This window comes from Folsomia candida, unplaced genomic scaffold (genome assembly GCF_002217175.1).
Source record: "Folsomia candida strain VU population unplaced genomic scaffold, ASM221717v1 Fcan01_Sc001, whole genome shotgun sequence".
Lineage (NCBI taxonomy): Eukaryota > Metazoa > Arthropoda > Collembola > Entomobryomorpha > Isotomidae > Folsomia > Folsomia candida.
Window position 1 is genome coordinate 8,958,696 of NW_019091193.1, and position 15,371 is coordinate 8,974,066.

At 36.9% G+C, this 15,371-nt stretch overlaps 3 protein-coding genes across 5 annotated transcripts in view; 2 read left to right on the forward strand and 1 right to left on the reverse strand.

Annotated features, from left to right (window-relative positions):
• Positions 1-4,907, forward strand: part of LOC110847864 — a 38,492-nt gene extending 33,585 nt beyond the window's left edge. For all 3 annotated transcript variants that reach the window (XM_022094897.2, XM_035859830.1, XM_035859828.1), the window contains exons 5-6: positions 2,299-2,464; positions 2,614-4,907. In XM_022094897.2, the coding sequence (XP_021950589.1) occupies positions 2,299-2,464; positions 2,614-2,766 (319 nt within the window). In that variant the 3' untranslated portion in view covers positions 2,767-4,907. The remainder of the gene's footprint in view (positions 1-2,298; positions 2,465-2,613) is intronic.
• A 203-nt stretch (positions 4,908-5,110) lies between these two features.
• On the forward strand, positions 5,111-6,916 carry LOC110861155 (trans-1,2-dihydrobenzene-1,2-diol dehydrogenase). Its single transcript, XM_022110265.2, has 5 exons — positions 5,111-5,614; positions 5,695-5,822; positions 5,892-6,141; positions 6,263-6,419; positions 6,506-6,916. Exons 1-5 carry the CDS (start codon positions 5,243-5,245, stop codon positions 6,607-6,609), a joined length of 1,011 nt encoding a protein of 336 aa, XP_021965957.1. The 5' UTR covers positions 5,111-5,242; the 3' UTR covers positions 6,610-6,916.
• A 775-nt stretch (positions 6,917-7,691) lies between these two features.
• LOC110861174 (neurocalcin homolog) overlaps positions 7,692-15,371 on the reverse strand; it is a 49,843-nt gene continuing 42,163 nt past the window's right edge. Inside the window, exons 2-9 of the mRNA XM_022110289.2 lie at positions 13,210-13,434; positions 12,281-12,419; positions 11,233-11,349; positions 9,027-9,118; positions 8,846-8,900; positions 8,577-8,740; positions 8,407-8,483; positions 7,692-8,188 (exon numbers count right to left, since the gene is read on the reverse strand). Of these exons, the coding sequence (XP_021965981.1) occupies positions 8,041-8,188; positions 8,407-8,483; positions 8,577-8,740; positions 8,846-8,900; positions 9,027-9,118; positions 11,233-11,349; positions 12,281-12,350 (723 nt within the window). The 5' untranslated portion in view covers positions 12,351-12,419; positions 13,210-13,434 and the 3' untranslated portion in view covers positions 7,692-8,040. The remainder of the gene's footprint in view (positions 8,189-8,406; positions 8,484-8,576; positions 8,741-8,845; positions 8,901-9,026; positions 9,119-11,232; positions 11,350-12,280; positions 12,420-13,209; positions 13,435-15,371) is intronic.

A 15,371-nucleotide genomic window follows, 5' to 3' on the forward strand; every position in this document is an offset into this window, starting at 1 on the left:
TTATTTGCAAAACTTGGCATGATTTAAATTAATTCAGAGAGTTGGTTTTAAATTGTTTTTTTCGTACTCAATTAAAGGTCTCCTTGTAATTTTTTAAACTACCGGATACATGTAAATAGATGAACGTGACAAAATTATATTTCAAATACGGTTGCTTTGAATTTCCACTAAACCTCTGCGTATTCCATTTATTCCGGAGTATTTCCCCGTGAGTCATACTCTACACAGGTTATAATTACATTTGTAGTCCACAGCTTCATTACAATTTCAAAGTACTTATCCATTAATTTTAATATTATCTAGCAGTAGTACATACATAGTTTGTGCTAAATTGGATGGGATTTTGTACAAAAGACGGAGCAGAATGAATATATATCACCTTAGCCTAATTATATCCGTTCATCTTCACGGTCTGTTTATCAAATGCCATTATCCCAGCTAAGTTTTGGGTGTGGGTAATGTTCCATAGTTATTAGCTTGATTTAGTGTCAAAGGAAAATACTCTGAACATTCTGCAAATCGATCCGTTAATCAGAATAATCAATTCTAGTTTTCGACATTGATTACTTTCTTGGTCGCAAATCCCAATAAATGTATTCGTTCGATGCACAATATTTGTTTCCTGTGGTATTCATTCCATCCAGCTCGTAAAGGTAAACCGAGACGAATGTCGGCCATGACATTCTGTATGAACTTTGCTTGCAGCAGCAGTAACCGTGATTGCGTAGTTGCTCTTGTGAGTAAATCAGAGCGGAGCTGAAGGTCATATAGATGACTAAATATGAGGATGAGTGCATCATTTCGCTCCCTCTTCTTCTGTTTCACGCCATAATCCAATGTTCCAAAGCATCCAAATTCCAAATAGGAACATCCTCATGAAAACTTCCTTTTATGTTTACGTGCAACATATCCTCGCCACATTAAATTCTCCATGACCCTCACAATGACATTCAGTAACCACACTGGATTCTTTTCTTCTCTCGCCAAGTCTCTCGGGGCTGGTGTGTGGATCATAATAGAATGGAAAGGTCGGAGAAAGAAAGCACTTATCACTTGTGGTGTATGTCGAACTACCAGAAAAGAAAGAGCAGGATGGAAGTAGAGAAAGTTATTGCGTTGTGGGGTGATTCTTAGAGAAAGGCGTCCCAAATTGCTTTTGTCAGATGCAGTGTAGCGTATGTAACGTTAATGCAGTATGTACATACATATGTAAGTCATAAGTGCATGCATATGTATTGAGGATCATTTGAATACGTAATTTCCCATAAGTTTTGTACTAGTTTTTTTATCAGTGGGAATCTAGGACTCTTGGAGGACGGATGTGACTGTCAATAAATCAGAATTTATAAGCTATGTTATTTTCGTAGTACTTTTAAGCACGAACCAGTTTTTACTATGGGCTGACAATTAACTTATCACAATTCTGCAGCCATTTAGAAGAACCATTTTGCAAAATGACAACTTGTTGTTATTTGGTGCACGAAGGAAGACATAATATTCCCAGCTGCGTCCTGGTGGTCTCGGTGTTATTACAATTTTTGTGTATACAAATCTGCAGGGATCAACATTTATTACGCTGATCTGTACGAGACCGTGACATTCGTCGTCATCTCCGTACTACTCGTAAAGTCAGAGTCAAGCGTGTTGAATTAATTCTTTGTAACTCACCTCTAATTTTTCCTCTCTGCACTGTAAAGATATTATCTGAGTCTTGTCGAACGAACACGAATCACAAATATCTATCTCTGCCAGTGTTCAACTTGCCTCGAACCATGGAACAATACGTATTTTAACGTCGTAGAGCTGGTTATTGCTTTTGCATGAAAAAGTGAATCGTCGTCGTGACTTTGATCTTTTCAAATTTTATTGGGCCATCAGTTTCTTATTGTGGTGGAGTGAAATCATTAAACTGTGTTCTTTCTGAAAGTACAACTTGCTTAATAATGCCTAGCATGTCGGTTTCTCACGGCGGAATCTTGTATTATGTGGTAAAAATTCCGAAAAGTGAATTAGACGCCATGAGCCCGGATTCCGAAACGGGTGGACGCGGGACAAACGGGATGACGAGTCCTATTATTAAAGTTGACAGGTTGGTATATGTATGTGTTTATAGTATGTTTTTCAAGATTAAGGTACCTCAATCAATCTGAGCAGTATTTCTTTAGATATTAATGAATGTTGTAACTGAGCACAAGGATCCGTACGAGATTTGCAATTCAAATTAAACCATAACATATTCAGGTGAAGACTATAGAAGAAAATATTAATATTGTTTCTTTTTTATTGTATTTAATACAGCGAGGGCTGGGACAACCCTTTCCGACCAGACGGGGACTTGAGCAAGGAGGCGGATCAAATCGTCGAACTCATAAAAGAGGGGAAGCCAATCAACGAGGAAAACTTGCGAAGTAAAAGTCCCAGTGTCAACGAGTCCTTCAACGTCTCTCATAATAACCAGCTAAATGTACGTAAGAAGAAGCACATCACATTCCAGGAGCCTCTCCCGGATTTGGTGCACTCTGATTATTAAAGTGTTTATTTGTTTGTCTGGATTTTTGTTGTCCTGAAATAATAATTATTGACCAGTCATCTATTGCTTTGCCCCCACTTCAGGCATCTCCAAGGAAAGAAGCCAATGGAACTACAGTCAATGGGAGTGGAGGACCACCAGACACCGTTCAACACGGTGTCGTCCAAGCCGGCCAAGCTGCACAAGTCGAACATGTCGTCCTCAAAAAGAAGAAAGGCTGCTGTGTTATCCAATAGATGGTTTTTATTTTGTTAGACTTAGGTAACTATACTATTCGACTAGCACGATGTAGCTTTTATTAATTTTAAACTATGACCGCGAAAGTGCATGCATAGGATTTAATTATTATTAGTCCTGGCAAACTCTGGGTGGGGGTGCCCTCTTGCTCTCCTCCTCCTTTTAAATATGTCTTGCGTATATGCGTTGAATTTTTGTTTAATAATGTGCATATTCGCAAAGAGAGAACTTTATTTGTACGCAGGTATGGATGCGTTTAAAAAAATGCATGACTCAGGAAATTCTTGCAACTATTTTCCAAAGTGTTATTTAAAAATCTAATCGAAAACCGGTCACTGACATAATCCACTTAATTTTGGTTTCTAATCAATATATATTCAACGTTTTTGGCTTCCGACCTGTAACAACGCGTATAAAAAATTGTTCATTTTATGTATGTAATTACTTACAAGTTTGCAAGAGTTTTGAAAGTTGGACTGAATTAAAATAAAACTAAGTCATTTAGATTATTGTTAATTGTTGATTTTACTTAATGATGCATGTTAAATGCTGTGAAAATTCTATTCAACTTTGCATTTTTATTCTGTAATACTTTCCTGAATCGAATTTTAAATCTTTGCCAACACAACTATTGTACTATTATGTATTACACATTATGATGATGACGTACGTACTGTATAAGCTTTGGCCCTACTGGCAGCTTCTCTATAATAATGTAACAAATTAAACTTTATGCCTTTTCTAAAAAAAGGAAAATTACGAGATTACTAAAAAAGTAAAAATACCTTGAATTAATGATGTTTCCAACCCCCTTGGTTGTCAAAAACCTCTCAGATGCAAATTTACCTCATCAATTGGCTCCTACGACATAGTTTTACCTTGAAGTGAGACTGATTCCTTAAAATATTTATCGGATAACTTCTAAACGAAATTACTTAATTATAGCTTGAGTAGTTATAACTAGAGTGATTGTTCGAGAGTTCGCAGCCTTGCATGGTCCTTAAACATACAGACATCGACGTGTCTGTAGACAATTACATGAGAGAGTGAGAGTGAGAATCATTCAATAAACTCGTAAATTACAAATAGATACATAAAACTAACTAACTCTGTATAACGGTGCTGTTGAAATATGGAAAAATCTATTTTTCATAGGCTATAGTTTAAAGATTATCATCATAGTGCTGACGGTGTGTATTGTGTGTTTAAGAAAACACGACGATGACGGTTCCAGTCACCAGCGTGTGACGGCAACACTATTTTATCTGATTATAATAATTGACTAATTGCTAGATACTCGTGTAGCTACCTAAACTGAATTAGAAAAAAATCCATTTGATTGTGCATAAAACAGCAAATTTTACGTGTAACTTTAAGGAGGCGGAGCAGACGGCTCGCGAGGTGTAAAATAACGGTTTGATATTGAAGCATTAGGTACAGTTGCATACATACAGTTGCAAAATTGTAATACTGGATTCGTACAGATTTCAAGTGGTTTGGAATAAGTTTGTAGAGAAATGATATAAAAAATTGTCACAGCTTGCATACCAAATTCATTGTAATTAAATGTCAAAATATACCTTAAAAAATTTCTAGGTACGAATGTGTACAGTTCGTAAACGTTGTCAACTTATATCCGACATAAATATATAAATGTTCTAAATATAATACGGCAGCAGTTACTCATTTGTTTATTAATTAAACTCGTATTTACTTACTCAAAGCCATTTGAATTAATTTGGCTTTGCTAAAAATCGGTGGGATTCAGTTACGCATAAACTAATTTCTACTTTGTACTTACACAATACGTTATTTACTTGAATTATAGCAATGTCAATTTATTATGCTAATAAGTAGTGTCCAATGTTCAGGTTAGTTGCAACTCAGTGCTGTGATGTTGATTTTGTTTCATTTTCATTCTTTAAATTGTCACGACCGAAAGATTATAGACCTCCTTTATCAAATTTATTTGAACTGTTTACTGCGTCCGTTAAATGTTAATTTTGACTAAAAATATCTATCTTTGTATTTGCGAATTGAATGATTTCTGAAGAAGCATTTAAATAATTATTGTTGGATGAAAAAAATGTTGATTTAGCTGCCAAAGGTGTCCGCTGAAAATAAATCCTTTGATAAATAAGTTTACGTGTCTTATGTATTTTCACCCGTCATTGTTCCAGCATCAGCATTGTACCATTCTTCACATATTAACGCCAATGTGTTCTACATATATATCAGGTTGCATAATTCGTCTCCTCTGTATATAGAGATAAACCAGTTCAAGGTCACCGAATTTGGCACCGGTTAATTTATCAGTAGACAGCTCAAGTAGTATGCATACATAAATGTCATCCAGTTTGCCACATGTGCCAAATCTCGAGTAGGCAAGTTGCACAAAATTATATTTTCTATCGGCTTTTACTCCCATGCAGTTTAGTTTGAATCATATAATTTCAACTTGTTAATTAATTTACAATGGAAAGTCAGCTACGTTGGGGAATTATTAGCGTTGGTAGAATTAGCAATGACTTTGTCACAGCTTTAAAGATTTTACCAGCATCTGAACACAAGATCGTAGCTGTCGCTGCAAGAAATCTCGAAGCTGCGAAAGAGTTTGGACATAAGCACAACATCGCAAAATGTTTCGATAATTACGAAGAACTAATTAAGGACCCTGATGTGGAAGCCGTCTATATTGGTAGCATCAATCCTCAACATTTTCCTTTGGCAAAATTAGCAATTTCCCATGGGAAAAATGTTCTCTGTGAGAAACCTCTTTGTATGAATTTAAAGGAGACTTTGTCCCTTGTGGAGTTTGCCAAACAAAAAGACGTATTTCTGATGGAGGTATGTTACTATTTTTCTAAATACTCTCCTGAAATTTAGAGAGGTGCATTAATAATGCTGACATTAATGTTAATTAACAGGCAATCTGGAGTCGTTTCTTCCCTGCCTATGCGAAACTCAGGGAGGAGCTTAAAAAGGACACCGTCGGCGAAGTGCTTCAAGTTTTTGCCAGCCTTGGTTGTCCTGTTTCCGAATTTGATAATTGCAGGTAAAAACAATTCAGATGATAAAATACAATTACGCGTATTGTAAACTTAAATGAATTTCTTAATTTTAGACTGAAAAGCCTTGGTGGTGGGTCTCTTCTCAATATCGGGGTTTACTGTGTTCAGTTCGCAACGTTAGTGTTTCCAGAAGAACGCCCAGAGAAAATTGTCGCTTCGGGACACCTAAACTCTGACGGGGTTGATGAAAGCATTTCCATTATACTCACCTACAAGGGAGGAAGAACGGCCACGCTAATCTCCCACAACAGGGTGGAGCTCATGAACGAGGCCTGCATAATAGGGACGAAGGGCATCTTGAAGGTGTATGTGCATGTCGTATATCATTTTGAAGTGATGAAATAAATTAGCAAAACTTTCTTACATAAGTCTAAATATGTACATATGCATACACTGAATGCAACACAATAATGAATTATTTCAGCTCCCAGCAATGTTTGTGTGTCCCAATGCACTAATTACGCCAACAGAGACATTAAATTTTCCACTGCCTGCTGCATTACCAGGATCAACCTTCAATTATCCGAGAAGTGAAGCTCTCTCTTATGAGGCCCAAGAGACTCGCAAGTGTATTAAAAACGGTCAATAGTCAATAAATCACGAATAAATAAATCAATTGTAGAGATCACTAATTAACCAGGACGTTTTCTCTTTCTTATTCCATCAGGTCTCAAGGAAAGCCCGGAAATGAAACTGAGCGAGTCAGTTTTAATTGCTGAAATTATGCAGACGGCAAGAAAGCAGTTGGGAGTATCGTATGATCAAGATTGATGAAAATGTATGCGGCAGTGATTAAGAAATATGTACGCCACACGTCGTGTAGTTATAAATTGAAAGGTTTATTGAAGAGGATAAGATTTAATTAACTATCACTACAATTTTGTAAGTATTTTACAACATGTTTGGAAATTGGAATAATGATTGATGCGCCGTCATTTGTTACTACTATTAATTAATATATGTATGTACTTCTATAAAGAGTGACCATACTGTACACAACCAAATAGTACAGAAAGGTCCCATGTTCATCGATTAGAAAACATTATGTGCAATAATAAAAATTTAAATTTGAAACACATTTTAAAATAGTTAAGGTTATGTTAATTATTATTATGTTTACTCGCTTTCAGAATTGACTAAAAATCATCAAAATCGCATATTTAGTAATGCAAAACTTCACCAGGAACTGAGTAACACACCAATTAAAACGATCGACCTTATGCATGTATGTACATACATCCGATCATACAAAATTTAAATGGTTATATATCGTATGTCTGCTGCTTGCATAAGAAGTGACCCGCACAATTTGTTGTTTTTTAGACATTTCAACCTTTGCCAAGTTAATTAATTTCTAAGTAAACTATGTTTTATTTTTATTCGTGAACCTGTGTGCATTCTCATCTAAACTAGTAAATTATTGAACATTAGGTGGTTAGTAAAGGGTAGATAGATGAATGTACGTACATTATTCAGTGGTTACTGGAGGAGCCCCTGTTGTGCATAGTCAATAGTGTGTCACAATATTTCTGCATATTTCGAACAGCAAGCGTTTTCATTTGATGATGCCGTGTTCGATTCGATATGTGAATCAATAGAGTAATAAATAAGTCTAATTTTCTTGGGTTACATGTACACATTTACAATTATACGAATTACAGGAAAATAAAAATTTTTCATTAATTCTAACTTTGAGAGAGAGACATTGACAGAGAAACTTCAAGATATTAAATGTCGCAAGTGCAACTGTAATAAATAAATATGCAACAAGGCGGAAATTGCTTTTCTCACAAAGCATACCCGGCTGGCACTGGACTGGATGCAAAATAAGTACGCAAGCAAAGCTTAAATGATTCGATTCGGTAGCCAAATATTCATTTTATTAATCTACAAGCAAATTACGAGTGTCGGGACATGAATAAAAGACGACATTAAAAATTAAAGCAGTGACTAAAATTGTAAATCATGTTTCATGAATGAGGAAATAAAATACTACGTATGTATAAATTATTGACTACATTGGAAGGACACACATGAAGTGACTGGATAAAGTTGAAAATGTGCATCATACTAAATAATATTGGACATCAAGGAGCAATAAAACTGACACGAGGTATTTTACTTTGGACAACAAAGATTCGACAAGCTAGAGGAGGACACAAAAGTTGTTCCATAAATATATAACTGGCTCTAGTGGCGGAATTAATTGTCTTCTGGAAGAAATTCGTAAGACAAATTACGGGTTCTCAAGTAGTTGCAACAGTAGCCTTCTACTTCCAAGCGGTTGGATGGCATCCTTCGTGGACTTCGTTGCTGCTCATCACATTTTACTATTCCTAGTGATCCTAACCTGTAAGCAGGGGGATAGGCAAAAGACAAGCAAATTATTATCGTTATTAGTAATATTATTAATCATGTCAATGTTCAGGGCGAGATTAATATGTTAATCCACCCCAGACTTGACAACTAATAAGTACTTAAAATGTATTAAAGTAAATAGATTTTTCTTATTAGTAGGTAATTTAATAATATGTTTGCAATGTCTTAGTTGAGAGTAAGTGTAATCACTGTGGGTTAGAAGACGGATCGCATTGAAGGAGTCGAACAATTGAAGGATCAGACGTCGCTCCGGCAATAAATTCCTCCTGGTTTTGAGGATACAAAGAGTAATTTATTAAATCGAATGAACCAATGCTACAAATAAAATAAAGTCAATAAAGAAATTAAAGTTTTCTTACTATAGACAGCTTCCCATCGTGATTAATGTCCATCTGCCGAAAGATCTTGTCGGTTCGTTTCTCTGGCGTGGATTCGTCCTCAGGCATTTTCATTACGGAACCAACCATCTTGTAAATGGATGTCACAATTTCGAGCATTTCTTGTCTGGAAATTTCGCCATTGCCTGGATTGCAAAAAATATGGATTTAAACTATATAATTGCCTGCTACAACATTCTGCAATCAATGATATTAAATACATATGTTGGCCATAAATATGGAGGTCGTACCATCTAAGTCATACATGCTGAAGGCCCATCTCAATTTTTGCTCCAGTTTTCCACGCTAAAATCAAAGGAACTCTTTTAACAACAAATTCAAAATGTCGACCGGTCTTTCCGTGCAATTTCCGTGTTTATACAAATTTTGAGTAATATGAAATATTTTTAAATTAATAGCGTTTTTACTGACCGAAGTGACCGATAAGGCGCAGAGGAACTCCCTGAAGTCAATGGTTCCATCCGAATTTGAATCGAATGTACGGAAAACGTGGGCAGCGAACTCTACATTGAAAAGTTAAACATGAATTATTTCTGCAAGCAAAGGCAAGCAAGTCGATGGGAATGAAGGGATCGGAGAGCCAAGTACAAGCTGCTTCGCGTCTGAGGAAAGCCCATTGTACTAAAGAATTGCAGTGATGGGAGAATGATGGTATTATTGGATGTTGAAGTGGAGGCTTAAATTGCCAACAGAATTGAAAAATTGTAGTCCAGAACTTTTTCTATCAGTTCAAACCAAATCCTATATACTTGTACACGAGAGGGAAACCTGCATTCCATGCAAGAATCAAGGCAGGTGAATACCAATGGTGAATGCTTATGTGTCGATGAAGGTTTAAAATAGGACAACCTTTCAGAAGTTCACATCACGAATGAAAATGTAATCTTGCATGTGTTAAATTTGATGCTTCATCTTTCCTTCTGGACAGACAACCAGCCAAGCATGAGTAACAACGGGACGACGACGAGGTGATGCAGTCGACCCTAACAATTTATCGATTCCGATTCTTTTCATGCAGACGAGTTTCGCGTGGGAAATGATACTTGGGGGAGTGCCCTTCTCCAAGCAAAAGCCTGTTTTGCTTGCGAAATTCTGTATTATTTAGGGAGACTAACAACATCAAGGACAAGGAAAATACTGAAATCGATTACTCGCTTCTTTTTTCTTCATTTTATTGTGTGCAATTTTTATTAATTTACGGTAGTGAAACCAAGTGTTGTTGCCGACTGGTAATTTCCTTGGGCGTTTCCGAAACGATCTTTGCTTGTCATTTAGGGAAAGCTTCGCTCTTGCCCCTCCCAGATTTCGATGTTATTTGGATATACTGTAGTACCCAATGAGTGAACAATGACCCACAAGTGGTTTAATGCCATAGCCACATTTGCCACACTCATTCAAAGGGGAAAATTTACGGAATCAACGTAATAAAGCGCTCGCCAAAAATCCAGCTTTGTTCGGAGTTTGAAAACTCTTGCACCCCAGCTGTCCTAGATAGTTGCCTTATCATATCGATATCAAATTTATCTTTTTTAAGGATTTTTTAATATTTTGATAATTTACTGACCTGAATTTTATAACTTGTAAAAAAGTCAAGTTTGGTATTGGACAATCTAGTTTGATTTTTTTGTGAAAGCTTAAACGAGCGAAAACGGGTTTTTTTTTATTTCTCGTCCCTTTCAGGACTTAAGTGCGCCCATGGCAAAACACTTGGGGTTTTAGTTGCCTACTCATGGAATACTATTAATAAAGCATATCCACAGGGCATCGAAATCTGAGAGGGCAAGTAGTGAAGCTCTCTTCCTCAGTCACACAGTGGACGAAGATGGACGTGAAAGTGGTGAAAGTGATTTACGGCAACAACTCCTACAAACGACTACACAGATCGAGGCTCATTACTTTCGTGCGAAATGGCCATTTATGCTTGCACGAAAGAATGATGTACGTAAGACAGGTAAATGTCAATATTTTCTTGGATCATAGACCCACTTCCTTCCGCTCCTCGTTTTTCTTTGTGTTCGTCAATGCGAGAAACCTCATTAAACCGCGTATTGTTAACCAGGAGCAATTTATGAGCTGAGGCAACTAGCATTCTATTGGAAAAGGCTGTTTCATGCCGGCCGCATGTTACATGCTGATGATGGCATTTTCTTTGATGGGGGCACATTATTGAACCTCGATAAATTAAGAAGAATCCGGGTTGCGAGAGCTAATCCCGTTTTATGCTGTTTCATGAAATCGTGTGGGTAGAGGAGAGAGAGAGATCAGCTAAAACCAGGAGAAAGCAACCAATTTAGCCCACTTTCAAGACTGATTTTGAATGGATCTCAGCAGGTAGAGCAGTCGTAGGAAAGATTAATCACAAAGAAAAAGGTCACCATATGTAATATAAGGTTTGGCCTGAACTGAAAATATGTATATTTAAGTGCTGTACGCTCATTTTCCAATCGAGTAAGTTCAAATGTACGCAAGTCCTTTGCACCCAAATCTGTCTGCAGTTTTGTGACTAGGATGCATCTGAAGTTAAGCGTTTTCTCAGCATTTCTCGATTTATCGAGCCAATGCAACTCCGAGATATAAATAGTATTTAGTTTAAAAATAATAAATGTTAAAGACTAACGCGATGCATCGCCGTAAGGGAAAAAGTTCCCGTAGATTTTTTTGAACTCATCGACAGATAATGTTCCCGAGGGGCAGTCCTTCAAGAATCCCTTGTACCATTCCTGAATTTCTTGCTCTGAAAACACACAATAAGTTTATTTTACTTAAACTGGGCTCATTCCACCAAAATTAATAATAATTTGTAAGTCGTCCTTGCAACTGACAATAGGATGCATTATAGAAAGTATGTAGATTGGAATTGCAGGAAGGATTTGCGCACAGTTTTATTTATTTTTATCATAAAAATACTCCATGATTTGTTTCTTGTTGCCTTCCCAAGTTTATTTATGTCGTCTGTGTCATCACAAGTTCATTCTTCAAATTAATTATGTATGTGCAAGCAGGAAATTCTAATAAGATTGTGAAGATGCAAGTGAAAACTGTGACGAGAGAACAAAATACGTAAATGTTGATCCATGTTGGAACAAGATTGGATCACAGAAAACAGTTGTACATACGGCAGCCCAAGACTATTAAATTATGCACAAGAGCAACTCGAAGTATATTCTTAATGCAGAATTCACTTCCATTTCAACTCACAAAGTGTCACTTTCTTTTGCAGGAGGAATAGAAGAAAGTTAAAGTTGGACACTTGCAAACGGATACAAGTATACAAACTATTTGTAGCATATGCACTGTGAGAACCTCTGCACTACATGCTTTTGTCCGCTGAATTGAATGGGACAACTGGGACAGTTCAACAACAGTGCTATCAGGCAGCGACTACAGGCATGCAAAAGTTGGTGTAATTCGTAATATGTATGCAAATACGAAATACATTATCAATTCAAGTGAAAAAAAGCTACAAATATCACCTAATGCGAGGACAATCATGGAATTGAATTAAATATATGTACGAAGGAATTGAATTTGATTAGACAAATAAAAATTGCTCGTGCTTCGAAAAATTCACATAAAAATCATCAGTACTAACGATGACTCCAAGCTAGCGTCTAGGACGATGACGATTTTTTAAGCTGACTTGTGAAAATTGTTACCCAACTTACCCGTGAACTCTGTATTTCCTCGCAAGTCTGCCATGACTTCCGGCTTCAGCTTACTGTTTCCTTTCCCCATTGTGAGAAGATTTCTGGCAGTAAATGAATCCTATGGATTTGTGTCCGGGATGAATTGGCTGAACAGGAACTGGAATCAGATTTATTTGGTTCGAGTTAAAGCGATATCAATGAAACTTGATTTTTGGTTGTGTGAGTTATTTCGATTCGGATCAACACCAGGAATAAAAATGGTGTACGAATTTTATGACCTCCTCTCCTCTCTCACAAACGACTAGAGTAATAATGAAGCTCAGATTCTTCAATTAACGTCTGGAAAAGTCGATAAATTTAAATTTATTAACTTATGCATTGCCTACACACATATTCTGACAGACAGCGTTGTATTTAAGTTTGTCTGGACATTGTAAGTACACTTTGAATGCTAGGCCTGTTAATTTAATTCATACCATGCAAATATTATCATCATCTTTGCATATCACGTTGCAAATTTAATTGAAAGTATCGTGGTTGGTCATAGTTAGCGTTAGAGTAATAATGTTATATTGAAACGCAGACTGACATATTAGCATAAAAGTCTACCCATACATAAACAGTTAGTTGACAAATACATGCTCATGTGGGGATCATAACTTTCACTTTTCATCATCTGTCATCTCAGCCAAAGGTATGCAAATGCTTTTCCGCACTAAGAATACCGTTTCCACTCTGGACAAAGGACATTATTTGTAGACAGAGAATTATGGACATGATGCAAATGGTTATCCACACGCGGAGGACCTACATCTGCAATACATTCAGTTTTCTGTCAGAGCAGACGCAATGTCTGAATTACTCTCTCCATTTTAATTTGCATGTCGTTTGGAAAACAAACAAGAATGAAATTCACGAGTGTGGTTCGCAATCCACATCGAGCTTACCTGGTGGCTGATGGGAGTTAAACTATGGATGGGGTCGTTTTCGTCTGTTGGAGGGTTTGGTTGATCGTGGCGCGGTCTTCTTCTGGCAGCGTACTTAAAAGCAAGAATAAAGAGGAATTTGCTGCAATGTTGTGAATCGGTGAGTTAGCTGAGAGAGAAGAGAAGAGGACAGTCAGGTAATAAATATTGCAATTCAAGCTCCTGAGGGAGTCACAACGTCCAATCCTGAAACCAAAAATTGTTGCTTAGAACCAAACATGAAGAGAATGGTGAGTCATGATATGGAGGTTGGTGGGTAAATACCGAAACAGCAAGCAAACCCTGGAGGGAGATAAATGGGAATGTTCAAGAATCACATGTGCACAACAAAAACGAATTTATTATAGCTCCACAAATATAAGTAGGCAACGATCGATTCCTACATGTGATTTTTGAGATTGTAAAGATTGCAAAGAGGTGACAGGAACTGGGATGATTGGAATATATTTACATACGCAAGTACAGACAAGTTCATGGGAAATGTAAAATCTTGAACGATCGTCGTCATATGTGAGTACTTTTGACGAGCGAGCATGTAACGAGTGAGACGTCCTGAGAATTCTTGGGCAGCAATATAAAGCAAAGTTGTACATATGAGAGGTGGACGACGGGACGATAATATCCCATGGGCAAATATCATCCAAGTATGTATAAAATATTCACATACACTTTCACTCACATCACATCACCTCTATTTGACTTTCTCCCATTCACCCTTCTGCTCTCCCCCACAGGAGAACAGCCCTTCTCGTCATCCTTTATTTATCCATGTGTAATTCCGAGAACAATAAATACCTTGTTTTGGTCCCCCTGCGCCATGCGAGGAGTTGGCCCTGAGAGATTGTAAATGTGCAACAATGGGCGAAGCGGTCGCCTTGGATAACCCAACAGAGTCAAGATTCTGCACAATAGATTTACAAAAATATGATCTGTTCAAGCTCCAGTTTGATGATTGGCTAGGTTCACATCCCTCGAGCCATATTTAGCTTCAGTACATAATAGAGTGACATGTCACATCAATGATTTCTACGATGGGACACGTTCCTTCGTTGATCATTTTCGTCTCAGCTGGTGTGGCGTTGGATTATTGAGGGGAATAGTGCCATGCAATATTTAGAATCTAATTGGGACTGTAGGAAACGATCTTGGATTGTCAGTAACGGGGCTTTTGAGATTTTTATTTCGATGGATCAATAAAGCGTTGGCATACAATTGGACGAGCTTGCAAACCCAGCAGGTACAAATTGCAGCATCCAATCTCAAGAACAGAAAAAAGTTGGCTTGTTCCTCCTATAAATCAGGATCAAAGGATTTGACCCCCGAAAGTTGGACATGACAGTTTGAACGTAAATTATGTCATCGCGTATGTGTGTGTGTGTGTAAAACTTTTCGTCATGTATCTAATATAACATGACATTTGTAATTGATAAAATAAAAAAATATAACCCGATATTTCGTTAAATCATTCAGAAATGTGCTCGTTGTACAGATACTCTATGAGCCGTGAACCTTGAAAGAGTTATCAAAAATAAACTATTATATTATATTTATATTATTACTTTATACTGCCTTGATTATTACATAACATGACAGCATATGTACATATCTGTAATATACGCATGCACATATTTATATACTTATATAATTATGTACAAATATGAAAATTGTGTGCTGCTACTAAATAATAGCATTTCAGAACAGAACAATCTAGGAAGATGACCAAACTAAGGATAAGCATAGATGTATTGTATGCATGCCTGTCTCCCAGTGTCTTAGATATGCACATGCACACATTGTTCCTGGACAAATTAATCCGACCTCGAAATAACATCGGCTACGGAATTTCTCACATCCTCGTAGTCACTGTTTTAAAATGACCAGCACTTAATAAAATTAATGAACCATTAGAGAAGATATATATGATGGGAGAAAGTTGCTCCGTGCTTCAGATTTCTCCGGCGAATGTGGTGAGCTCTTCCTACTTCATAAACGAACTTTAAGACTATACATTCAAAAATGTTCGCAGTGATAAGATCCACTTGTGCAAAAACTTGGAACACTTTGAGGTTTCCGTACAACTTTAATATTTTCCGGTAAACAACTTTCCTCGCACAGCTTCTGGT

Excerpts from the sequence above, each read along its gene's own strand:
- LOC110861155 (XM_022110265.2), top strand. The coding sequence starts at position 5,243 with ATGGAAAGTCAGCTACGTTGGGGAATTATTAGCGTTGGTAGAATTAGC. Across the intron at positions 5,823-5,891 it reads TCCGAATTTGATAATTGCAG|ACTGAAAAGCCTTGGTGGTG; the intron begins GTAAAAACAATT and ends TCTTAATTTTAG. Across the intron at positions 6,142-6,262 it reads GGACGAAGGGCATCTTGAAG|CTCCCAGCAATGTTTGTGTG; the intron begins GTGTATGTGCAT and ends GAATTATTTCAG.